A 26,807-nucleotide genomic window follows, 5' to 3' on the forward strand; every position below is an offset into this window, starting at 1 on the left:
AGTATGACACACATTTGCCATCTGCATCTGACTTCATAAAGGATTTGTGAGGTCATATCCTTGGCATAAAATGTGGCGTAGCAAGGAGCCCACAGGAATCTCACAGTTACGGAGCTGTCTCCTCTTTCGAAGCATTTGTGGCTTTGTTCTTAATCAAATATATGACAGCAGACAGAGCATCTCTCTTTACCACCCCACTTTCTGCTGGCATAAAAAAATATGCAAGCCTTGCTATCTGTTCCGTTCCTTTCCCCACATCCTCTCACCTGGGTAGCAGGAGCGGGACCCTCAGATAGCCTAGGATGCCCTGATGACGCTAATTGATAGCTGAGAATCTGTTCAGATCTGGGCTGCTCTCCATCGCTGCCCCAGCTGCCTGACACTCCGAAATGTTTGGGAGTCCGCTGGAAGAACACAGATCATGGTTTATAATTAACACAATTAAAAATAGCATTTGAATAAACTGAATGCAGCAGGACAAGGGGAGCTGTTGTGTAACCAGCAGCCTGGGAGGAAACGCCAGAAGAGTTGTCATCATCTAAATCAGTCAAGTGCAGTCAGCGGACCTGAATCCCCCCCAAAAGGCAAGTACCGTACTTTTAAGCTTGTTGACAAACAGCTACTCGCAAATTCAGTGCATGCATTGCAGGGTAACACAACGCTTTCAGCACGGGAGCAGTCGGACAACTGCAGCTGTGCGCCATGCCGTGTTGTTTGTTGTGAAGGACATTCAGATAGAGAGTTGGTTGTGGAGTTGCCGCTTCTTCGCAATTTGGACCGCACAACATGCATCGGTGAAAATATGTGGCAACCTGTCTGTGCAGAAGGGGAAATCCAGTGCAGGCTGTTTCAAGGGTATCTTTTAAATACATATATGAAGAGAGAAAAGCTTTAGCCAGGCTGATTTTTGACACCCAAAGGCATGACCTTCTAGATATGTATCTGGAATCAGTGTTAGAAACCGAGATATGAGAGCTAGGATCTAAATGGCACCTTAAAACCTAGGCTATGGCTGCAACAAGAGAATGTCTAGATGCACTTTTTTATATATAACAAGAATACAAAGCTGAAAATGAACTGCAGCTAAAATATTATGTTCATTTTTCACATGGTCTAGTTCTGCCCACCCCCCTAATATTATTAAGAGGGTCTCTTCTCCAGTCTTCAGAGAGTAGCTGGAAGGGGGGAGGCAGAAAAAAAGGTCCTCCTTTCCTTCCACTCTGCAGTTTTAATCTGAAATCTTAGGAGCAGTACTGCGCCTAGAGCTCAGAAACTGCTCGCGCTAATGAAATTCCCCGTCGCAAAATCCGCCTGGAATAATGGGAGTTTTGAACGCCCATTATTCCGAGTGAAAAATCTGAGTGGAAAATGTGCATCTTTCCAAACTTCAAATCCCTGAGGGCACCTGGCAAATGGCTGCATACCTCGTTTCTAGTTTCGTAACAGGAAGAGGGTTTCAAAACACTGTGCGAGAGCAGAGCGGGAACAGATTTTGTGGGACTTCTAATGGCGCCTTTGGCAGTGACTGGCTGAGCTGCTCTAATGTCAGAGAGGGGCAGGGCAGGCAGTCATCGGCTGAGCAGCTCAGATCCTAAAGATGGGCCAAGAAGGAATAAAAGTCTATGGAAAGGGGTGCATAGGAGGCTAGGAAAAGTGGAGACAGGAGGATATATAACCAGCAGGATGTGATAAGTTGGGCGGTTACTGAGAAAAGAAAGTTGCAGTGATGGACCGGAAGAATAAGGACAGAGGTGAAAGCTTGAGCGAAGAGTTTGAGGGAGGAAGGAAATCTGGGGTGGGGTGGGGGTGAAGAAATAAGAAAAATCCATAATGTTGCAGAGATGCAGGGAGCTGAAGTTCACATGTTGATCTGAAACAAGTCCCATATTGGGCTTGTATCCCTTGAGTAGGATGCAAATTTCAGACACAACCGTTTTGTCTTCTAAATGCACTGTTTGTGTCTGAGCATATTCCTAAATCTGGCAATTCACTTGGAATTTAAAATATCACATGTTGACATCCTGTTTTTCCATCTCAACTCTGAGATGTTTAGCAACAGATTGCTTGCCTGAAAAGCTGACATTTAAGAGCCGGAAAGATCCTTCCCCACAAATTTGCTTTAGCTCTCGGGGATGTTGTGTATGTGTGTGTTTGAGAGGGTGAGAATATCTGATGGGCAGGGTCATATCGTGAATGTTCTCAAGCAAAATGGGATTTGCAGCATTCAGTGATTTGCAACTTAGAAGGAAGCCCCACTTATGAATTCAATTAGACTTACTCGCAGGTGTTATTTGATTGCATTTGTCTGCATCTTTACAAGCGTTCTCCTAGTGAGGAAATGGGCTATCCGTAAGTCTATTTAAACAGGAAAGATGTTAAGATATGGTATGTAAACTAAGCAAGATCATGAAACTCAAACTAATTTCTAGTAATTGTCAGCATGATGTTCACGCTTATGCAAGCATTTCACATTCTTTGCTCAAGCTATCAAAGGGTTTATTTTTAGCAAGACATATTGGGGGTTGCATACTCACTCTGTACTTGACGTTCCCTGCCTCCTAAAAAGACGGCTTTGCACTTCCCACTTCTTCAAATTGCTGAAAGTTTTAAGGGCCAGCTTTTACAGGATTCTGTGGGTGACTCATGTTGCCATTTCTAATACAGTGGTACCTCGGGTTACATATGCTTCAGGTTACATACGCTTCAGGTTACAGACTCCGCTCACCCAGAAACAGTACCTCGGGTTAAGAACTTTGCTTCAGAATGAGAACAGAAATCGCGCTCTGGCAGCGCGGCAGCAGCAGGAGGCCCCATTAGCTAAAGTGATACCTCAGGTTAAGAACAGTTTCAGGTTAAGAACAGACCTCCGGAACAAATTAAGTACTTAACCTGAGGTACCACTGTATTATTATTATTAGGTTGGCAGGAGCTGGGACACAGCAATGGGAGCTCACCCCATCCTGTGGATTTGAACCGCTGACCTTCTGACTGGCAAGCCCAAGAGGCTCAGTGGTTTAGACCACAGCGCCATCCGCATTCTATATCTGCACAACTGTGTGTCCCAATCACACAGAGCTTGTGCACTGGAGTTTTTCTTCAGATAACTGCAGGCAACTTGTTGTTCTTTGAAACAGGAGATCTAACATCATGGTGGGTCTAAAAGTGCACTCCACTCCAAGCAAACACAGTAATGCCCAACGTGTGAGAACTGGGCTTGTGTATCTCAAACTGCAGCAGCTAGACATTACCCAGCATACAAAGACTACTAAATTAGCATGGTTAAATAGGAAACTTGTTTTAAAAACAGCAGCAGCAGCAACTCTTAGGCAAAGGTAATTTGAATAGCAAATAAGCAGACCCCCCAAGTGTCCCTATTATCCAGGGACAGTCTTGAATTTACAGAAGCTGTCCTGGTTTCTGATTTGATCCCAGAATGTTCTGCTTTTCCTTAGGAGTTCCCTATTTTCATCAGAGAAATGTTGGAGGGTATGGAGTTGTCACTCCCCAAGCCATGGAGATAAGTAACTATACAACCTTTAGAAGACATCTGAAGGCAGACCTGTATAGGGAAGTTTTTTAATGTTTAATGTTTTGTTATGTTTTTATATATTTTGGAAGCTGCCCAGAGTTGTTGGGGCAACCCAAGCAGATAGGTGGGGTACTTCTTCTTCTTCTTCTTCTTCTTCTTCTTCTTCTTCTTCTTATTATTATTATTATTATTATTATTATGGAATAGGACATCCCTATTTTCAGCCAAGAAATGTTGGAGGGTATGAAATAAGGCTGAGCCAAAAAGGCACGGTTCTTTTTGCAACCCATATTTGGTAGCTTCAAAAAGCACTGCCCCATTCAGTGTCATTTGGGAACTTGGCGTGAAAGGGTGGGCAGAAGGATTTGCCCATTTGGTGATTTCAGAGCGAGGACGGTTAGCTGCTGTGGCCCGAACCTCTAGCTTGGAGGTGGAGGAGGAGCTGGCTGAGTCTGGGGCTGCTGTACCACTGGCTGAAGAGCCAGATTGGGTTCCTGATACTGAGCCTGGTGGTCAGGAACCTGCGGCACCCAAGCCAGGACCCCCAAGAGATCCTGAGCCCTGAGCCCAAACTCTCTGAGGAGCAAAGTACTTTCCACTCCAACTTGCTTGCCCACAGGAAAGAGAAGTGCTTTCCTTCTGGTTAGATAGGGGCTAGCCCTTTAAGGATGTACACTCTTCAGGCAAAGGGGTGGAGCTTAGGAGAGGGACTATTGAGACATCAATTCACCTCTGGACTTTCTTGGAGTTAGTTGCTCCCTTGGAGCTCTCCGTGGTGCTGCGACCATCAGTTTGCCTTTCAGAGAGAGACCTGCTGTAGGCAGAGAGAACATCTGTGCCTTGTTTGGCTAGGATCACCCATGTTGCCACATAAGCCAGATGTGATTGACTACATAGTATCATTATGTCATCACATTCGCTATAGGATCCCCGAGTGATCGGGATCACATAGCAAAGGAGAAAGAAGGCTGGCTAAGAGGAGGAAAGCTTGCCAAAGTAGCAGGAGCCTGAAAGCAGATACTAAATCAGTGTTTCCCAAACTTGGGTCTCCGGCTGGTTTTGGATTACAATTCCCATCATCCCCAACCACTGGTCCTGCTAGCTGGAGATGATGGGCATTGTAGTCCAAAAGCAGCTGGAGACCTAAATTTGGGAAACCCCGTCTTAAACGAAGGCAAACTTTTACATTATTCGAGACACATTGGGTTGCAAAATGTAGGCACTGCACACTCTGTAGAAATTAACCTTAAATGATAACAATGCCCAGTGTTCATGTAGCATATTTAAAATGCCGACAGCACTTCACATTATCTCAGTACTCTTTACAAGAACCCCAAAAGGGAGGGTAGTATTATTATCCCACCCCCATTGCAGATGGGACTTTGGGCCACTTAGCGAAGATCACCTAAGCGAGTTCAAGTGAGATTCCAGGGACTTCTGGGCTCCCACCCATAGCCACTACACCTGCCAGAGTCCTGAATTGCACATTGGCAAATCACCCTGAGCATTTATCACAGCTCTAGCCAAGACAAAAGGTAAAGCTCTTCTTTATGATGGGTTTGCGGGGTTTTATGTTGTCCCTTCAGCTAGCTGCAGAAGCCTCCTCCCTCTATCCTTAGCAATCCTCCGTTGCCTTTTGATATCCTCCCATCAGCTCTGCCACTTGCCTTTCAGTACTTACCACCAACGCTGCCTTGCTTCTGCTTTTTGTTACATCTTTACCCTGCTGTTTCACTGTCTGTGTGATGCAGGAAGCAGAAGTCGCAAGTCTCAGAGCTGCCTTTTGAGATGCAGGTAATTATTATGTGCATCTGTTATTACGATCTTGGCTTCGCTAGGTGGAAGGCATGTTGCTGCCGCTGTGATAAATTTGCAGCCCTGCTTTCCTGAATTCCCTTTCCCTTGATACCGAGCGCAGACTGCTTCTAATTCCATCTTATTTTTTAAAAAATCACACACAGTCTTAATCGCTGCCGCACAAGGCCTCCTACTAAATATATTTCACAGGATTGAAATATAAAGGATTGTAGCGATTATTCAGAGAAAGCAAATTGCAAGTGGGGAGGAAGAAATCAAATGACACTTCTGTTTCCCCCCACATTCCCTGTGAGTCTAAAGAGACAGACTGCTCAGGTTTTTTAGATTTACAGCAGAGAATTGCTTAACCACAACGATGGAAACCAAACCAAGAATATTTATAATCTAGCACGGTCTCTCTGTACTACTCCCACAATTCAAGTATTCACAAGTCCAGGAGGTATCACACACCCTCCATTATTTCTCCAATGAAAATAGGGATGTCCTATTCCATAATAATAATAATAATAATAATCCACCCATCTGACTGGTTTTACCCCAGCCACTCTGGGCAGCTTCCAACATATATAAAAACATCATAAAACTATACAGGGCTGCCTTCAGATGTCTTCTAAAGGTTATATACTCACTCATGTGACACGCCTGCCCCCCGAGCCAAGGAGATAAAGAGATACCACATTTGCTTCCCAAAATTCTCATTTTCTAATTATATTGTTAAGTATCAAGTATTCAGAGAATATTCCAGTACCAGTAATTTGGAGAAATGTTGGAGAGTATGGAGTTATGTGACACACACACACACACACACACACACACCGAGCCAAGGAGATAACTCCATACCCTCCAACATTTCTCCAAATTACTAGTACTGGAATATTCTCTGAATATTTGATACTTAACAATATAATTAGAAAATGAGAATTTTTGGAAACAAATGCGTTTTGGTTCTAGAATCTATTTGACCTCTTCATGGTTTCCATCTCTAAGATGCCTCTGCCCACATCCATGTACAGTGGTGCCTTGCAAGACGAAATTAATTTGTTCTGCGAGTCTCTTCGTCTAGGGGTTTTTTCGTCTTGCGAAGCAACCCTATTAGCAGCTTAGCGGATTAGCTCTATTAGCGGTTTAGCGGCTATTAGCGGCTATTAAAGGCTTAAGGGATTAGCGGATTAGCTGCTAAAAGGCTATTAGCGGTTTTGCGGCTTAGAAAGAGGGGGTGGGGAGCAAAAAAGAATCTCAAGACTCGCAAGACATTTTCGTCTTGCGAAGCAAGCCCATAGGGAAATTCGTCCTGCGAAGCGCATCGAAAAACAGAAAACCCTTTCGTCTAGTGGGTTTTCCGTCTTGCGAGGCATTCGTCTTGCGGGGCACCACTGTAGTTTTGCGGCGTTTCAGGATAACCAGGAACTTTCAATTTCTGCCATACAAACTGGCCCCTTCAGCTCTTCTACCTTCCCTTGCAAGAGCCTCAGATATTCCTTTTCCCTGCCACATTGCTTGGACTAAACTCTCTTGCGGCCACATTTTCTTCCTTGCATCTCAGGGCTCGGTAATGAATTATGTCTCTGGGAAGAGGCAGGTGGAGATTCCATCTATTTCACCGCATCGTTTAGCTTGCACTGCAAGGATGAACTAGCTGATCCCCGGTCCCTCTGGGCTGGCTTGACCTTTGTGCTAATTTGATTTATTATTTTTAGTGCATTATGCTACACTCAGCCTTCTCGACTGTAGCAGGGGCTGTATGCTAATGATTTATGGGAGACATCTGGGATTCCACGGGCTAGCATACAGATTGTGTCACTGCTATCCGAGAAGACTCCATTGATCCATCCCAAAAACCCAGCAAAGCAACAGAGTGTCAAATTCCAATCAGCTTCAGTTCACAAACCCTAATTGAACAGGTGGCTACGACTGTTCTGGAGTTGACCGTATCCCATCTTTTAAGAATAAAATGAGAAACAGACGAAATGCTTTCGTCCTCATTTCCCACCAAAAGATGATCTCCATATTCTCTGCCTAAATAACAACAGCAAGGGGGAAAGTAATCTTTGCCACCTGCTCCAGAGGGGTGGGGAAGCCTGAGTGCCTTGATTTTGAGATAAGATGTTTGGCCCTCCATTGCCATAAAATATTTGTCCAGGGGTGGGTCTAAACACAGGGGGAAACCGCTAGAAATAAGTCAGAAATTAGATCATTTTAACAGAAGGGAAAAAAATCTATGGAAAATCACGCTTGGAAATTTCCTGCTCTCTGGCGTCCTCTGGTGTTGCATCTATATAGCACATTCAAATCGCTGTTTCTTTACTAATGTTAGCCAAGTCCTAGGCCCCATGTGGCTGACATAAGTTAGTGCTGCCACAGTCAATCAAAATTTTCATATTTGATTGCCTCCCCCCACCTTGTTTGGCTAGGATGGTCCATGTGAAACGTCCAGAAAGCCCCACCCTCATGTTGCCACATAAGCCAGATGTGATTGGCTACATAGTATCATGATAACATCACATTCACTACAGGATCCCTGAGTGTTTGGGATCACACAGCAAAGGAGAAAGAAGACTGGCTAAGGGGAGGAAAGCTTGCCAAAGTAGCAGGAGCACAGCCTGAAAGAGGATACTAAATCAGTGTTTCCCAAACTTGGGTCTCCGACAGTTTTTGGACTACAATTCCTATCATCCCTGACCACTGGTCCTGGTAGCTAGGGATAATGGGAGTTGTAGTCCAACAGCAGCTGGGGACCCAAATTTGAGAAACACTTCTGAGTCTAGTCCTTACTGCTTCCTCCGTCAACACATTGGAAAGACTGTTGCTCGCTGTCCGGACACAGAAATAGGTTAAGGCTGAGAGAGATACTGGGTAGTCTTGCATCAACCAGTGAGCTTCATAACTGAGTTTGAACCCAGGTTCCACTGGCCTGAGTCTAACACACTTCCACATTGCCACATTGTCCTCCCCAGACCTTTTTGATACACCCCATTGTGACCTTTGCAAAGAGACCATTGTTCTCCTGTCAAGGCTTGTTGTTGTCCGACTCTTCGTGACCCCACGGACCAGAACATGCCAGGCCCTCCTGTCTTCCACTGCCTCCCGCAGTTTGGTCAAACTCATGCTGGTAGCTTCGAGAACACTGTCCAACCATCTCCTCCTCTGTTGTCCCCTTCTCCTTGTGCCCTCAATCTTTCCCAGCATCAGGGTCTTTTCCAGGCAGTCTTCTCTTCTCATGAGGTGGCCAAAGTATTGGAGCCTCAGCTTCAGGATCTGTCCTTCCAGTGAGCACTCAGGGCTGATTTCCTTCAGAATGGATAGGTGTGATCTTCTTGCAGTCCATGGGACTCTCAAGAGGCTTAGCCTTTTTCAATTGCATCCAAAGGAACGGCAGCAGCTCAACTTAATCTGCCCCGGGCTGCCCTCCAAAGGCACATGAACCGAGAAAGGCATTTATACATTGTTCTCACTGTTAGCCTCTGTAATTTCGTTTGACCTGAACTTGCTGCCAGATCAGCTAGCAAGCACTGTGGTAAGTTGGGCAATAAAATAAATAAATAGCATGCTGGGGGATAGGGCAGTAAAAAGATTACTCAGTGTAGGGACAAATGAGGTCAACAGAAATAGGGTTGTCGTGGATATATATGCAACAGGAGTTGGCTTTAACCTTGATAGAATAGTCTCTTAAAAGACCATATTTCCTAGGGCAGCAGTAGAGAATCATTGGGACTCCAAATCCCATCAGTCCCAGCCAGCATAGCCAATAGTCAAGGATGATGGGAATGGTAGCTCAACAACACTGAGAGTGGCTGCAAGTTCCCCGTTGCTGCCCTGGGGACTCATAAACAACTACAGTGGTACCTTGGTTCTCAAACTTAATCCGTTCCAAAAGTCCGTTCCAAAACCAAAGCGTTCCAAAACCAAGGCGGCTTTCGCATAGAAAGTAATGCAAAATGGATTAATCCCTTCCAGACTTTTAAAAACAACCCCTAAAACAGCAATGTAACATGAATTTTACTATCTAATGAGACCATTGATCCATAAAATGAAAGCAATAAACAATGGACTGCAGTCACACAATCAGTCAGTCAGTCAGTCAATCCATCAGTAGCTGAACTGGGTTCCACACAGTCACAGAAACAAAACAAAAAAGCCGCAAAAACAAAAACGCAAAATAAATAGCAAAAACAGACAGACTTCAGCGTAACACTCAAAACAGAAGTGTGGCACTCAAAATGGAGCATGTTTGGCTTCCGAAAAAAGTTCACAAACTGGAACACTAACTTCTGGGTTTGCAGTGTTTCAGTTCCAAGCTGTTTGAGTACCAAGGCGTTTGAGAACCAAGGTACCACTGTAGACCTCAAGACTGATGCCCCGTTTAAGAGGGTGGTTTTGCTGGAAGATCTATTTCATTGTCCCAAGTACAGACAGAAAGAATCCCCCAGTGTCTTGCAAGGAACACAAATTGTCGACACGGTATTTTACAAGCATATTCAGAATCCTCGTGGGGAACAGAGTAGCCATAAGACCTTGCTCCACACTGGAGGGGATGGGACAGGATGGAGGGAGAAAAATTACTCGTTGCTAATAATATGCAATGGATAATTTAAAGCTGCGGTGCAGATAGATATGCCCTCAGAACGGCCAACTCTAGTTGGAAATGTGACCTTAAAGCAAACAGATGTAATTTCTCGAGCGTTCCTGCTTACTTTGGCCCTGGGGTTCACTATAAAACTTGGATCCAAATTATGTCTGAGCATACTGCAGCAGGCATCTAGCCAAAAATATCTTGTTTGACTGGAAGTCAGTTAGAAACAGAGGCATTTTCACAAATTGTATTGAAGCTAGTCCAGATTCTTTTGCAAGCCTCTGCCCAACTTTCCTGGAACCTGGCTTCAACCAGTTTTGAACCACAATGGTTGTAGGAGCATAGGTCTGAGAGATCAAAAGACAAAGAATAAGTTTAAAATTGGCCTAAAATATCAGGCATATTAGAAGAAGTGTGCGTATACATTTTTGGGCAGACTTCATTAACAAACTGGTACAGCAGACCGATTTAAAAGACGAGAATAAGAAGAAACTAAGAGCACCCAAAATTGGCAGATTCATCCAGAGGATTTATGATCAGCTCATATTTGGAAGAATCGCCTCAATCCAGGGACCATTTCTTCAAGAGAAGAATCCTGGAAGCTACCCGGGCAGGTATTCAACCTGGGCAACAACCTATTCCTATAGTTCATGTAATGCACTGAAAGTTATTAAAATAAGTTTACATCATGTTTCCATTTCAATATAGAATAATCAGACACTGGTTCAAATAATCAAACATGTTTTTCACAAAGGCAGGCGATGGCTTAGTCAGAGGCTTAGGACGTGTCAGCAACCTGACAAAATAAAACAAACCCACCCATTGAATATGGCTGGCAACAAAGGAATGAACTTGGAATTTCTTGATCATCATCATCATCATCATCATAGTTAAAAACAATGCTCAAGGCGGCTTACAGCATGAAGAAGAAGAAGAAGAGTTTGGATTTGATATCCCGCCTTTCACTCCCTTTAAGGAGTCTCAAAGCGGCTAACATTCTCCTTTCCCTTCCTCCCCCACAACAAACACTCTGTGAGGTGAGTGGGGCTGAGAGACTTCAGAGAAGTGTGACCGGCCCAAGGTCACCCAGCACCTGCATGTGGAGGAGCGGAGACGCGAACCCGGTTCCCCAGATTACAAGACTACCGCTCTTAACCACTACACCATGCTGGCATGACCAGATTTACATAATTACCAACATAACAGAAGTCATAAACAATAAATAAAACACATCAGAAAGTACACAACCAAATGGAAAACAGTTTCCACATAACTCATAAAATCTAAAACTAAGAATACAGCATTAATATCAATCACAATTTAAAATGACATAGATAAAAAATAAAAACAATTTTAAAAACAAAACAGCAGCAGAAGCACTCCTTTATGGAGCCTGTAAGGCCCCGGCCCAAGCCAGGTGGAGAGAAGCAGGGCAGGCCCCTTCTGGCTCCCAGCAGGTCAGTCCTGATAAGTTCACACACTTACTCCAGATTTTGCCCAGCACTCCCTGCAAAGGTCCCTCCAGGGGTCGCTCCTTTTCCTTTTCGACTGCCTGCACGCTTGTATCCATTTACCCAAGAGCAAATTCCGTTTAACTCAATGAAACTCATTTCCGATCAAACTTGCCTAAGATTGCACAGCCTACATCTTTTCACCTATTACATATAATCCTTTGAAATTGTGTTGTGCCTTGTTTGGGGGGCAGAGAAGCACGTGCAGTCGGGAACTTGCCCAAAGCGTAGGAATGACAAGCTTTTGGGACTATTCGATGCTCACTCTAATCCTCTAATTCCAGGGTGCCTCGGGAATAGCTCCTCTTCCTAGAGGCTTATGTGACAGGGGAGCACCGCCATGGCTGCAATCATTTCCCTTCCATTCAGACTGAGTGACAGGGACTGTCACTCCTACCTTTGTGTTGCTGAGACAGGATTACGGCCGTGTGCCCTGCTCAGAGCTGCTACCCACAGGGACAATTTGGAAGCTCAAGTTGATACGCAGCATCATCTGCCTCCTCCAATTCAGGCTGGGTTGCTAAGGGCACATCTCACCAGTATCAGACACTGGTTCGAAGCTCTCCTTTCATCTGCCCCAACCAATGGCTTTTGTGTGTGTGTTGTGATCTCACAAACCATGTCCTATGTAGTGACATCACAATGAAGGCAGCGCGCTGCGTGATGTGATAGTAACTCACCATGACAGCAGCCTTTCCAGAGAAAGGAAATGAGCAGTAAAAAACAAACACACACACCAATGTCCACACCAAAATACACATAAAACAAGCAGCAAAAAGAGCCATTTGGTTTACAGATTGCCAGGGATGTGTGGAGGCTCCCTGAGAACTTTCACATCTTATCCAAGTTGTGTATTGTTGCTGTTTTTAAGCTCCCTTGAAAGCTCCCAGATGCTTCACTTGAAAAATGAATCTTGCAATGTGGGTTGAGTTTCATTTCAACATGCACTTGAGAGGCTTGCTCCTTGTTTTACATGAGGCTGCCCTTTCCAGATCTGAGTTCAATGGACACAGGGACTATCGCATTTAGTTTGTCTCACAATCTCAGTTCTCGAGACTCCAGATCCTGGTTTGTTCATCGTTTTGTGCATTTATGCCCCACCTTTTCCCAGTGAGATCAAGATGGGGCACATGCCTCCTGCCCCAAAAACCCCCATAATATCCTCACAGCAACCCTGTGAGGTATGGCTAGGGCTAAGAGACAATGTCTGGCCCAAGGTTGCCCAGTGAACTTCACAGCCAAGCAGGGCTTTGACCCTTAGTCTCCTGGTTCCCTGTTTGACTGGCTAACCACGACACTACACTGGCTCTTAGCTGTAGCTGGAAAGTGATCCGATAGAAGTTTCTATTTAAATATAACAACCCCCGAAACTTTCCTAAAATTAGGGCTTACCTAAACTCTCAGCAGTAATTCAACAGCACTTTCTAAATGGATGGAAGCCAAAATAACGTTCAGCAGACAGTTTTGCAGCCGCTTTAGTTACGGGGTCCCATCTTGCAGTCGTTGCCCTGCCAAATATTTCACCCTCTTCAAAGGAAATACGGGCTGGAGGAGGAGAATGGATTGCAATGCCTGGCCGCCAGTCGTTTCTTTGCCTCTCCTGCCAAAAAACCCAAAGCAGGCTGTGGGGATCTCTCTTGCTCCAGATGATGACTTCAGCAACACCTAGAGCTGGACAAGGACACAATTCCCAGAGCAGGTTTGAAATGTTTGTGTTTCCTCGCAAATGCTGGTGACATCATCGGCACCGGAGGACTTGAACTTCACTTTTGGCACGCAAAAGCCCTCCTGGTGATTTTTACACCAGGCGTTCCTGCTCTTGATGGATATTGATGTAACGACGCCTGTAATTAAAGGATTGTATATATAAAGGATTGTAGCTATAACACATGCAGATGTAGTTAAATGCATCTGTGTTAAAAGAGCACAGAACATTTGTAACTGGGCAAGGAAGTATGCAACCAGCGACAAAATGTTTCAGAGCTTTCAGCAACACAAAAGCAAGCGAAATCAGGTGCTTGTCCCTAGATTTGTCAGAGTGCAAGCTCAAAACAACATTAGCATGGATTTGCTGGGGTACTCCATGCCGTCACTTGGGTATTGCATCTTTATATCTTCTTCTTTGGCGATCACTTGTAGCCTAGTAAGATTGTCCTCCATGAACATGGTCTTAACACTGAGTCCGTAAGTGACTGTGGAGGCCAATTCTGGATCCACACATCCTTCCACAGTGGGGACATAGGTTTCCAGGCAGGAGTTGATCACGGTGAGGGTTTGCCAAGCATGCCTTCCTCTTAGGCGTTTCTCCCTTTCGTCCTGAGTTTGAGCATCTTCAAAGTTCATGACACCTTTGGTAAAGGCTGTTCTCCAACTGGAGCGCTCACGGGTTAGTGTTTCCCAGTTGTCAGTGTTTATACTACATTTTTAAAGATTTGCCTTGAGAGAGTCTTTAAACCTCTTTTACTGACCACCAGCATTATGCTTTCTGTTTTTAAGTTCTGAATAGAGTAGTTGCTTTGGAAGACGATAATCAGGCATCTGCACAACATGACCAGTCTGACGAAGTTGATGTTGTAGAATCGTTGCTTTGACACTGGTGATCTTTACTTCTTCCAGTACGCTGGCATTAGTTCACCTGTCTTCCCAAGTGAAGTGTAAAAATTTTCAGAGACACTGTTGATGGAATCTTTCGAGGAGCTGGAGATGGCATTCATAAGTGTTCCATGTTTCCATTGCTTCTCTATATACAGCAGTGAGGCAAAATATGGAGAGTGAATTGAACTACCCTGAGTATCCTTTGGGTGGCAAAGCTGCATGGAAATGGAGAAAGGGCGGGGGGGGGTATTTATTTTTTTGTCCCTTTAAAAAGAGCAACAGAACTCTGGCATCAGCCACCTACATTTCATTGCAATAGGTTCAGGGGTAACAAAAGCAAATGTTTATTCCCACTATGCAATTAACCTACGGAATTGGCTGCTACAGATAGCTGGGTTTGGGTTTTTTTTAAGGGGAGACAAATTTCTGGAGGATAGGCCTGCTCATCTGAGTACAAAGAGGATGGGGACAAAGAGCAGGGTGCAGCCATCAATGATGTGCTTCCATAGGGATCTTCTGGCTAAGCTAAAGTTGGGAGCAGAATGCCAGACGTCACCATCTGAATCAGCAAGACCTCTTTAATGTAGGCGCAAGTACTGGCTAAATGGAGCAAAGTGTGAGCGGTGGTAGGGAGACCAGCAATGAGAAGTTTGAGTTTTATAGACCATTCCACGACACGATCAAAAAAATTAGCTTGATGTGCAGCTGATGGCCAATTTTCTCAACACACTGGGAGACCTCACGGGTAGCTCTGTCCACTGTGGGAAATTCATCGGACTTGAGTTTCCCTTGTGCAGAATTCTAACCCTGTTAGCCAATGGGCTTTGAAATGGCAGGCATAAACCCAATGGTCTCGCAAGGTCACCCTGAGAAAAAGTGGGAACAAGGAACCTCTCCGTGGAGAGTGTTCGGGACCCTCAACAAATTACAGTCCCCCCAAGATTCTTTGCAAGAAGCTGTGAGAGTTTAGCTCTCATAAAACCAATACGTTTGAAAGATCAGACATGCTCCGCAGGGAATATTTCCCTGAACGGACACTACAGACACTCAGCCACCGAATACCAGGGGACCCAAATTCATTCTGTCTCTGCACCCCATTGCATCTGGTCACCTTATACCAATCGTGTAAGTGGAATGAAAGCTGCTTTTCGAAGAGCCCTCTCCTAAATCGGGAGACGCGATTTGGATTCCAGCTGCTGGGGAGATTCTCTTACAAACAGTTGGCTGCTCAAATACTTCTGCATCCCAAGAAACCACCGGTGGCTCGGCTTTCAAAGCCAGCCAGCCCTACTCCAGTCATCGCTGTGGGCTGAGTCATTTTGCTTACATCCCCGCAGCACTCCCAGCAAGCAATAAATTATGGCTGCAGGGAGGCAGTCGGGTTAAGCAGTCAGTGACTAGCCCCAATAATGGCCACAAGATGTGAAGTTTGTGGAAAGGAGCCCTAATGGAAAGAGAGAGCTTTTCTTGGAATGGATGGTGTCAGTCTGGCCCTCAGAGGTGGGGGAATCTCCCTGAAACCTGTTCCCTGCAAAAGGCCTAGTTCTTCTGAGGCAGTAAACTTTAGGATGTGCCCCCTTAATGGGGGCTCCCACAACTGAATATTCCTCCATACCAAAGTTTCCACTGTACAAAGAAACTAAATACTACGGCAAACGTCCCGGCTTTTAAACCATAACCTCTCATTTTCCTATGTGTAGGGAATTGTTTTATAATTAAATTCCTACCCTGTGGAAAAATGGGGTTCAAATGTTTTAAAGAACAATAAACTCGGAAACACTGGTAATCACGGAGGCTAGCATGGAGCTGGAATGTGGCTTGCTTTGCTGGTTCCAGATAGTAATCCAAATTTCTGGACGATTTACAGGTCAGGCTCAAACAAGAGCGCATTGCAATAATCTAACCTGGAGCTGACCACAGTGGAAGCAGAAATGGAATCAGCAGCAACCCCAAACTGCAAGCCTGTTGGTCCAGGGGATTGAGAAGAAAGTTAAATATTTAGGAGTATGGCTAACAGTTAAGAATACAGTATAAATGTTTTTAAGGACAACTATACAAAAACTTGGAGAGAAAGAAGGAAAGCTTGGAGGTGTTGGGAAGGAGGAATTCATCGCTATTGGGAAGGATACCAGTAATCAAAATGAATGCATTGCCAAAAAAATTATTTTTATGTCAATCAATACCCTTGATCAGCAATGTGGGACACTTCAAAAAATGGCAAAAATATATTACTAGATTTATCTGGCAGGGGAAGAAGCCAAGAATAAAATATAAATTGTTGGCAGATTCTAAAGACAGAGGTGGATTCTCCCTACCAGATTCAAGATTATATTATGAGGCATCCTGTCTGTGCTGGCCAAGGGAATGAATATTATTTTAAAAAATCGGTGTTTTAGAGCTTGAAGGTCATGATAACAGGTATGGTTGGCATGCATATTTGTGGTATGAGAAGGTTAAAGTACATAGAGCTTTCTTAAATCATGTTGTAAGAAAATTGGTGTACAAGGTATGCGAAAAAATATAAAAAGTTTCTTGAATCCATTTCTAAAAGACCTCCAAACAGTGGGGTCAAAACTGCTACCGCCTCCCCAACACTAGATGGCAGAAATGAGATTCTGCCTAATTAGAATCCCCAAATATGGCCTGGATTTGAATGCTCCCCCCCATCCCCAATTCATAGAATTGGAAGGGACACCAAGGGTCATCTAGTCCAACCCCCTGCAATGCAGGAAACTCAGCTAAAGCATCCATGACAGATGGCCATCCAGCTTCTGCTTAAAAACCTCCAAGGCAGGAGATGTCTGTAGCAACTCCTACTCTTACAGTACAATCTTTAATTTGTACGCAAACTGCTTTGAAGCAATGGTTAAAAGTGGGAACAACAAGAACAGTAAGACATAGAAGATACCCAACAGTATACCATGATTTCTTTGACTCTAGGAACTTCAGGGTGGTGGGCATGATTGGGCTGACAGAGAAAGACTGGTCCACGGTTATTCCATGAGATTTACGGCTAGGTAAGGATTTGATCCAAGGTCTGCCCAGTCTAACTCTCAGGCCACTGGCTACCATGAGGTCAAATGAGGAAAGTCTCTCTTCCTTGTCTTTCAGAATGTCTTGGAATTCACTAAATGGGGACGACTTGCGGCGCCCCAATATACGAAGAACTTCGAGCCTCACTTCCAGTAGCCAGGGGAGCTATGAAACACCAGAAATGGGGGAACTCCAACGTATGTTGTGGACGCCCATTCCCTGCCGTGGCAACGTCAACGAAGTCTGGCCTAACCTCTACATTGGAGATTTGTAAGTAAACGGGCTTAAAGGGATGACAGAGAACATTCTGCCCATGTTATAACAACTTCCAAAGGAGGAGAGAAAGAAAAGACAGCCAAAGGGCTTATTCTGCCATCTTGTCCTTGTTTCCACATGGCATCACAGGCCTTCACCTAGAAGCAGGGGTTGTATGGCAGACTACGACTGGTATTCATTACTGGGGTTTATTAAGTCATTTTAGGTTTTAAAAAAACCTAGACTTTTGGGGTTGATTCTTCAGTTGGAGCGAATTTTAATCGCGAAAGACATAGTTTGTTTGTTTTAAGGATTTTTGCTTTGTTTCTGTTGAGTTATTGTAAGACAGCATTAAAAAGAAAATATCTGTACAGCTGAAAAGGCTGGCAGCATTCAGATAAATTCAACAGTGTAAATAAGTTTTGATGGATGCAATAATGGAATCCCGAATGGTATAGTTTTTGTAAAATATGCAGGGATTTATATGTCAAATGAGCCATGGAGAGAGAAGAAGGGAAGTCATTGATATCTTAAGGATGTAAAAATGAGTACTTTAAAATGTAAAACAGAAAATTCAATAAAAAAATTATATACAAAAAAGAAGAAAATATCAAAGATGGCTGCCTTTCTAACAATGAACGGCAGCGTTTGTTTATTAAGTCATAAGTCATCTTACATTTCCTTCAATATCCCCCAAATGTTACTATGCTTTGGTAATAGACAAATAGATTCCATGGCTGCTGAGCACATTTAGACCTCTTTGGGCTTCGTGTGTGTGTGTGTGTGTGTGTGTGTGTGTGTGGCTGTACACACACACACACACACAAACATATATACAAACACACACACATCTACACATCTCAGTGTTCCACTGAACAAGTTGATGCCCCCATTTTTTACTCCAGTCCTCTTGGCACTCAGCACTCATTAATTTTAGAGGGAGTGGTTGCCGTTGCTGCATTTATTGGATGATTTGATGAATCAAATGGGTGATATCCAATTTTAGCTGTATTTGGAGCAGACCTGTTTAAACCAATGGACTTAAGTAACCAAATCCATCCATTTCAATAGGTCTGCTCCAAAGATGGCTTCGCTGGCTATCACCCATTTTTATTTTTTTTAATGCTTTTGTGCTTCTGGTTTTTTCACGACTTCATTGTATTCCAATGCGAGAACATTTGGTTGAGAAGCAAATTGGAGCCTTCCAATAAATAAATTAAATGCCAGCATCAGTGTCGGGGAAATCCCAGACATCCAGGCACCATGCTGAGTGGTTGCTTAAAAGCTTGGTTCCTGCTACTAGGATGGGGGGTTGTTTTGGTTTTTTGCAATTAAAAATGGGACAATGGCATCTAAGCTATTTGAAAGCATTTCCCCACACTGAAGAGTACCATCTCTCTTCCCAACTCTGCTTTTCCACTCCAGTACATAAAACCATGCAGCAAAAACCATATGAATAAGTTAAAAACAGACATCAATTAACTGTTATGGAAAGATGTATTCTTAATTGCCTGCACAGGCCCGGAGGAACAAAAAAGTTTTCAGGAGGCATTTAAAAGCTGAAACAGAAGGTGCTTGCTGAACGTTGGCAGAATATGAGCCGATGACACGATAACTTGTTATGAAGTGAGCCTCACCAGCTTGAGGAAGACCAACAATGATCCCGTAGATGATTAAGGTGGGATATAAGGATTCAGGAGATCCCCTGGACCTAAGTTGTTCAGGGCTTTGTAAATTAATGCAAGGAACTTGAACCTGGCTTGACCTTGCACAAGACATGTGGTTTAGTCCAACAAAAGGCCTCATTGCACACCAGACTTCTGGTCAAAGAGGTTTAAAAAGGTAAAGGGACCCCTGACCATTAGGTCCAGTCTTGACCGACTCTGGGGTTGCGGCGCTCATCTAGCTTTACTGGCCGAGGGAGCCGGCGTACAGCTTCCGGGTCATGTGGCCAGCATGACTAAGCCGCTTCTGGCGAACCAGAGCAGCGCATGGAAACGCCATTTACCTTCCTGCCAGAGCGGTACCTATTTATCTACTTGCAATTTGACGTGCTTTTGAACTGCTAGGTTGGCAGGAGCAGGGACCGAGCAACGGGAGCTCACCCTGTTGCGGGGATTCGAACCGCCAACCTTCTGTTTGTTTGTTTTTTAAAAAAATTATTAGGTATTTTATACTTATATCAAGAAAGACAATAAAGAATAATAAAAGAAAAAGAAAAAAAACAATACACAAATTCAACAAACAATACATCCACAATAGAAACTGAGATAAAAACAATATAACAATACAACATAAAAAAGAAAAAAGAAAAAAAGTAAAGTAAAAACACACATCCAGATTTTATATCCACATCTTTCATTAGCTTATTTCCTTGACTTCCTCACACCTCCCTTTTTTGTATTCTAGTTCAAATTATCTAATTCAACAAATCCTTTCCCTCTTCTTCAATTTAATCTTTAATTTATCCTAATACAATTTAATTTTCAATTTCCCAATTTAACGCATTAACACTTACTGTTCATCATTCTTAATATTCCTTCTGCTAAAACCGTATAAGAACCGCCGACCTTCTGATAGGCAAGTCCTAGGCTCTGTGGGTTAACCCACAGCGTCACCCGCGTCCCTCAAAGAGGTTTAGTAGATTCTAAATCTAAAAGCACAACTCTGAAACCTGCCCAACCTATGCGTGGTGGGTTGTTGCGCATGCTGAGACAAGACCTTCCACAATCTTCCAAAAAAAACCCAAATACATACCAGGGCTGCATGGACTTGGCATGTTCATGCTTCCCTAATAGTTAATTTCCATATTGTATTCAAGCTTTCACACCATGTAAAAGCCACTTCCAGAACTATCGTGAATACAGTGCAACTATAGTGCAAATTTAGCACTCCTCCCCATATTATTTGCAAAGGGATTTCCCCCCCCCCCCCCCCCGGAAGCAAGAAACATGGAAATCAGCACTAAAGCTTTACCGTGTTCTGCTATACTTGCAGAAGAGGTGTCTGCATGGTGCAAAAGCTCAATATAATGTGGAAGTTAACAGTTAGGGGGAAGTCATGACAATGGAATAAAGCACCACGTGGATGCAGCCTGCCTAGTTTTCTACAGTGGTGTTTCCTAAACTTGGGTCTCCAGCTGCTTGTGGACTACAATTCCCATCATCCCTGACCACTGGTCTTGCTAGCTAGGGATGATGAGAGTTGTAGTCCACAAGCAGCTGGAAACCTGAGTTTGGGAGCTATGGGTCCCCAAACCAGCAAGGATATTAAATCTAGCATGGTCTAGAAAGTTAGCACTTAATATGCTAGTTCATAGACACCATATTAGCGCTGGATGTGGGGAACCTGCCTGGCTAGAGATTCGTTGTGTGGTCTTTAAGGGTGAGGAATGATGGGTGCGACTAGCACAAATCTAAGCCAAATACTCTTCCCCCCACAGATATATAGCCCGTGACATAGAACAGCTTCGCCGAATGGGTATCACCCACATAGTAAATGCCGCTGCTGGAAGGTTCCATATTGACACAGGGGCCAAATTCTACAAAGACCTGCCTGTGGATTACTACGGAGTTGAAGCAGACGATGATCCAAAGTTTGATCTCAGCATTTACTTCCACCCAGCTGCTAAGTATATAAGAGCAGCGCTGAGCTCTCCCAGAGGTAAATATAACAGGCAGGGCAATCTATGTCATCTCTGGGGTCCTGGCAGCCTTACTGCATTCAAAGCGCAGGTACGAAGCGAGTGGCTAAAGGACTGGCCCCGGTCCAGGAAGACCTGGGTTCAAATCACTGCTTAGCCATGGAGTTCGCTGGGATGCCTTGGGCAAATCCTTATCCCACAGCATCCCTAGTGAGGTGAGATGATAAAAGGTCTGGAAGCCAAGCCTTATGAGGAATAGCTGAGGGAATTGGGTATGTTTTAGCCTGGTAAAGCAGAGACTGAGATGAGATATAATAGCCATCTTCAAATATCTAAAGGGCTGTCCCATGGAGGGTGGAGCAAACTTGTTTTCTCCTGCTCCGGAGGCTAGGACTGAAACCAATGGATTCAAGCCACAAGGAAGGAGGTTCCAAGTAAACTTCAGGAAGAACATTCTGACAGCAAGAGCCTCCCACAAGTGGTGGGGCACTCTCCTTCCTTGGAGGGTTTTAAGCAGAGGTTCGATGGCTACCTGCCATGTATGATCTAGTGGAGATTCCTGCATCGCTGGGGGTTGGACTTGTTGATTCTCAGGGTTCTTTCCAGCTCTACAATTCTATACTCAAATGGTCCAAGTGTCCATGAGAGATGCAACAATCATTTCCCCATTTAATCCTGATTTACCTCTTTCAATGGAAAATCCATTCAAAACAACAACTCCCCTGTGAAAATGGTAAATCTGAATGAAATTGAGTGAGGAATTTGGCACAGAATTCTGATGAGGCCAATATTGTGCGGACACTGTCTTTGCTATGCTCTATGCCCGTATAGTGGCATTCAAACGAAAACCGAAGGTTTCCAATCTATACTTTTTGTGCTTTCCTTGTTTGAAGCTCACATTGCAACAGAGAAGCACACAAACTTAGATTCTTCAACATGCCAAGTCAACATCTGACATTTCAAAATCACAGAGATACACCAAATCATTTTGAAACCTAAAACACCAAATTCAGATAATTGAACCCTCAGAAGGAATACCCAGCTAGACGTCTCTGTTTGTCCCTTCTTATACAGCTATATTAGGGATGGGACTCTGGTTTCTTCTCATGTCACTGAAGGGAAATAGCCGCAGGAAAATTAATCCTACTTTGACATAGCTAACTAGGAACTCTCCCTTTAATCGGTGTGGCAGGAAATAGTAGCTACAAAAGAGTTAGGACAGAAGTGGGACTGAGCTCCTCTGCATTTTACCATCCGCACAATAAGACCCACTTTTCGTGAGGCAGCTGGATGAACTGGTAGGTCTTAAGATTTTAACAGGATAAGGGGAAATGACGGAAAGTTCTGATATTTACTGGTAAGAGTCAGAAAAGGCTTTCAATCAACATCCATATATCATAATTTGCTGGTGAAGAAGGCACACCAGGATTATGACGCGAAGATTTCTGACATTCCCCACTGGGTTTCGCAGTCTTGACCTACTGGCAAGTCTCAACATATACCATACCAAGAAACCTGGGGTTTTCGTACCCTGACATATATGCGATGCTCTTGTCTTCTCTTCTCTTGCAGGCAAAGTACTAGTTCACTGTGCCATGGGCATAAGCCGCTCTGCCACCCTTGTGCTTGCCTTTTTGATGATCTGTGAAAACAAGACCCTGGTGGATGCCCTAAAGTCTGTGCGAGAACACAGAGGAGTCTGCCCAAACTCTGGTTTCCTCAGCCAGCTCCGAGATCTTGACATCCGGTTAAACAGCGAAAGGGGGAGGTCAAGAGGTGATGCCTTGAAACTTTAGCTGAAGGATGCCCTGCGCTGTGGCTCAAGACGAAGTGGAAAGTCAGAGAGACAAAAGGAGGCAAGCCTCAGAAATACCTGAACTCTGAGTCCGTGCTAGAAGAGGTGTCTGGGTAGTGAAATGAAAATAGTGAAGTATTTCTTTGATGTTAGAAACTAAGTCGAGATTAAAGGCACACCAGACATTTGGCATACATGTTTTTGATTGATGCATGGACAGGTGAGGACACTGGTGAAAGGGGCCATAACTGCAACAGAAGAATTAAATATGCAAAGGGAAAGAAGGCAAGGCTAGGTTGCGGCAGAGTCAAAACAGGAGAGCAAAGTGATCATAAATCAATAGCATTATTCGGTGAAACAAAAGGCTTGAACAAAGTTATTCCGTTGTTTCCAAGTCTGGCAAGAGCATTGCCAGTTGAGCATTTCATATTTCAGTAAGGAGGTAAGCTGGACACAGCCAGCGGGAGACATTCAAAGGAATCCATGCACAGAAAAGCATGAAATAATTACATTTATTTAATCTGGAGCACACAGGCCTTCACACTGATGGGCTGGGACCCACAACTGAGAGGTGCCCCAACCTAAGGTGGGGTTGAATTACTGGCAGCACTGAAATTGTCTTACTCTAAGAATTGTTCTACAGCAAGGGTAGCCATTGTTAGACTACAGCTCCCATCATCCATAGCGGACATGGCCAATGGCCAGGGATGATGGGAGTTAATTTTGTTTTGTTTTGTTTATTAAATTTCTACACTGCCCTTCATCTGAGGGTTGCAGGGCAGTTGACGAGAAGAGAGACACTAAAATACGTACCATAGTAACCAACAAAAACAGCTCCTCCGTACACTGTTTAAAAGACCATTGATAGTCTAATTAGCCAAAGGCCTGGGAGGAATATTTTTGCCTGGCACCTAAAGGTATGTAGTGAAGGTGCCAGGCACTCCATAGGGAGAGCATTCCACAAGTGAGGGAACACCGCAGAAAAAGTCTGCTCTCATGTTGCCACCCGCCGGACCTCTCGCAGAGGAGGCGCACAAGTTGTCACCTAACAACATGTGGAGGGCTCCACATTGACAGCAGTGACAGCTGTCTTTTTAAAACTCCCATGGAGCTAAAAGCAGCAAGGAGGTGGCACTATTCATTCCTGCCCTTTCCACAAGGAGCCCATGTTCTTCTCCCTTGCTATTTTCAGATTAATCTTGTAAAGATCAGGCCGGGTGTGGGTGGGTGTTGTGACAATCTCAGTGACAAGAGGGAATTGAAACATACGCCTAGAATATCAACATCCAAACAGGAATGGCACATTAAGAAAAAGATGGTAAAAGGTAAAGGTAAAGGACCCCTGGACGGTTAAGTCCAGTCAAAGGCGACTACGGGGTTGCTGCACTCATCTTGCTTTCAGGCCAAGGCAGCTGGCCTTTGTCCACAGACAGCTTTCCGGGTCATGTGGCCAGCAGGACTAAACGGCTTCTGGTGCAACGGAACACCAGGATGGAAGTCAGAGCACACGGAAATGCTGTTTACCTTCCCGCCACAGTGGTACCTATTTACATATCTGCACTGGTGTGCTTTCAGACTGCTAGGTTTGCAGGAGCTGGGACAGAGCAATGGGAGCTCACCCCATCACGGGGATTCGAACTGCCGATCAGCAAGCCCAAGAGCAGGGGTCCCCAAACTAAGGCCCATGGGCCGGATAAGGCCTGAGGGACTCGTTTATCCAGCCCGCGGCGACCCCCGCTGCCGCCACCTGCTCTTACTGGCGCTGCACTGCTGCCCACTTCCGCGGCGGAAGAGCACTGGAAATAGCTTGTGCGCATGCATGTTATTTGAGCATGCGCAAGTGTTATTTCCAGTGCACATCGGGGTCAGAGGAGGCCCGTGCACATGCGCACAAGCTATTTCTGGTTCTCCTCCGACTCGGAAGTGCACCGAAAATAGCATGTGCGCACGTGTATGAACATGCGCTCCCCTGCTCTCCGGCCCGCCGCACGATCGGCGCTGGAGACACCGGCCTGAGGCGCTGTAAGTTCGCTGACCCCTGCCCAAGAGGCTCAGTAGTTTAGACCACAGCACCGTCTGCTGACCCTCTTCCAGGGTGTGACCTATCTCACTCAGGGGGCTGCTATTCACTAAAACAAAGACCATGGAAGAGAACCCCCCCCCCTCTTCTGTTTGGCCCTTGGCCAACTGGGCCTTTCAGCACCAACCACAGGAGCAATCGGAGAACACTTTGGCTATTAGTTCTACCCACCCGCAAACCCCCACTACTGAAAGCCCTAGCCCTGCCCCAGAACCAGCATTTCCAAATCAAAAGTTGGCAGCCACCGCGAGTGTCTTGCTCCTTCCTGCTCCCTCCTTCCTTCCTGGCTCCACTCTTTCCTCTCCATCTGGGTTTAGTGAGTTAAGTAACTTATTTGGCTCTGCTTTCTCCCTCCTTGGCTCTTCAGTTGACTGATTTATTACCTCACTTTCCTTCTGCAAATAAAGCCCCGTGTGCAAAAGCCAGGAGGATAAATAATACAGCACAGACCTTTAAAACACCACAGATTCTAAACAAAAAACAGGAGACCTGCTTCATCTTAAGGTCATAAACTCCCATTGCAATTTTCATCTTACGGGAACCCTGCTCCCAACGCACACACACACGCAGAAGAGGAAAAAGCAAGAAAAGTCTTTCCCCTTCCAGAGAGCTCAGCCTTATTTTAGCTCACGGGTTTACAAATTCTTATTTTGATTTGATCTCTAGATTCTGGCAAGGGAGGTTATTGCAAAGTGACTGCCTGGAAGGACAATCTAAACAATTCTCATCTGCACAATGTTAGTTAATTTAAATGTTTGCAGTTTTTTTAAAAAAATGCCAATTGCCCAAACACTGGTGCCACCCTGTATGGAAAACACAACCCAAGACTTGGCAAAAAGAAAGAAAACTCATTAGTTTCTTATTGACCTGAAGGTGATTTTGTTGACCGACAGCCTATCACTCTCCCTTAGTTCCGCCCTCTCACAACAGGCAACTTTTAACACCTGGACAACACTAGCATCAGCCTATATTGAATCACTATTAACTTTGGTTTCTGGATATAAGGAAGTCCCCAGAGCTGAGGAAGAGTCATAGCTTAGTGCTAGAGCATCTGTTTTGCATTCACAAGATCCCTGGCAGGTAGGGTTGGGATGGAACACTGTCTGCAGTCCCGGAGCTCTCCATGGTGCTGTGACAACCAGCCTACTTTGTTCCCCCCTATGTGTTCCTCAGAAACAAAACAGGAAACAAGCCACAGCAACATTGCCCTGGCCATTACCAAAGGAGGAAGCAGTTGACTATGGGAAAGGGTGGGGAAATCAGAGGAGCCAGGATTGGGGAGGCACACCCCCAATAAACTACCCTTTTGGTTGTCACAGACACTCTGTACCTTCAGTGTCAAACCTTCATGTCTTCCGGAAGAGGAAAAACACACTCTTTAACATCAGCTACAGCTGTCTAAGTAGCATTGGCAACGGGTTGGGATTGGCTTGGGGCACATAAGGAATTTCCAGTTCCTGTGAGACAATCTACCACATATATCAGGCAAGGCATGCGACACACAAATGCACTTTCCTGAGTGCAGAAAAAAAATAAAATACGAACATGGCCAAGGATTGTGTCCGCATCACACTTGTATGTACAATCAAGATCTATGTCAAGAAAAGGTGAGTTCTGCAACTAGAAATGCATTCTACAAACTGTACAAATTTGCATGACATCTCATACGGTGCATTTTCAAAACTCTTTTGCATAAAGTATTTGGGCTACTGCTAATCTTGGAGGAGAAAGGCACCGAAACCCCTCAAATTCTGGGGGTTCGGAGGTTTCAGCAGTTATGAACCACATACTTCCAAAAGTATCAAAGTAAGGACCAGAAAGATATATAATCTGAAATCAGAGAGTCTCAGAAATGAGGATTCTGCATCCGGTAATGCATTCAACACGTTTTCTGCATTCCTGAAATACTCCATCAAAGGGGAGTTTGCTAAAGAACAGGTATTTATTTGTTTGCTTTTATATGCAAATATTTTCTCAC

General features: G+C 44.5%; 1 protein-coding gene across 4 annotated transcripts; it reads left to right on the forward strand.

Moving 5' to 3' along the window:
• Window positions 1–402: 402 nt before the first annotated feature.
• On the forward strand, window positions 403–22,943 carry DUSP13B (dual specificity phosphatase 13B). Of its 4 annotated transcripts, none has more exons than XM_083440640.1 (4): window positions 403–584; window positions 17,135–17,326; window positions 20,754–20,974; window positions 22,527–22,943. In XM_083440640.1, the coding sequence occupies exons 2-4, from the start codon at window positions 17,136–17,138 to the stop codon at window positions 22,748–22,750; spliced, it is 636 nt and encodes a 211-aa protein (XP_083296766.1). In that variant the 5' UTR covers window positions 403–584; window position 17,135; the 3' UTR covers window positions 22,751–22,943. The 4 variants fall into 4 exon arrangements, with proteins under 4 accessions (XP_083296766.1, XP_083296768.1, XP_083296767.1 ...); XM_083440642.1 differs by lacking the exon at window positions 403–584 and adding an exon at window positions 5,227–5,323; XM_083440641.1 differs by lacking the exon at window positions 403–584 and adding an exon at window positions 15,891–16,039.
• Window positions 22,944–26,807: the final 3,864 nt, after the last annotated feature.

This window comes from Podarcis tiliguerta (genome assembly GCF_965153285.1).
Source record: "Podarcis tiliguerta genome assembly, chromosome: 5".
Classification (NCBI taxonomy): Eukaryota; Metazoa; Chordata; class Lepidosauria; order Squamata; family Lacertidae; genus Podarcis; species Podarcis tiliguerta.

Coding starts and splice junctions, on each gene's coding strand:
- DUSP13B (XM_083440640.1), top strand. CDS start 17,136: ATGTCTTGGAATTCACTAAATGGGGACGACTTGCGGCGCCCCAATATA. Junction 17,327..20,753: donor AACCTCTACATTGGAGATTT/GTAAGTAAACGG, acceptor TTCCCCCCACAG/ATATATAGCCCGTGACATAG. Junction 20,975..22,526: donor AGCGCTGAGCTCTCCCAGAG/GTAAATATAACA, acceptor CTTCTCTTGCAG/GCAAAGTACTAGTTCACTGT.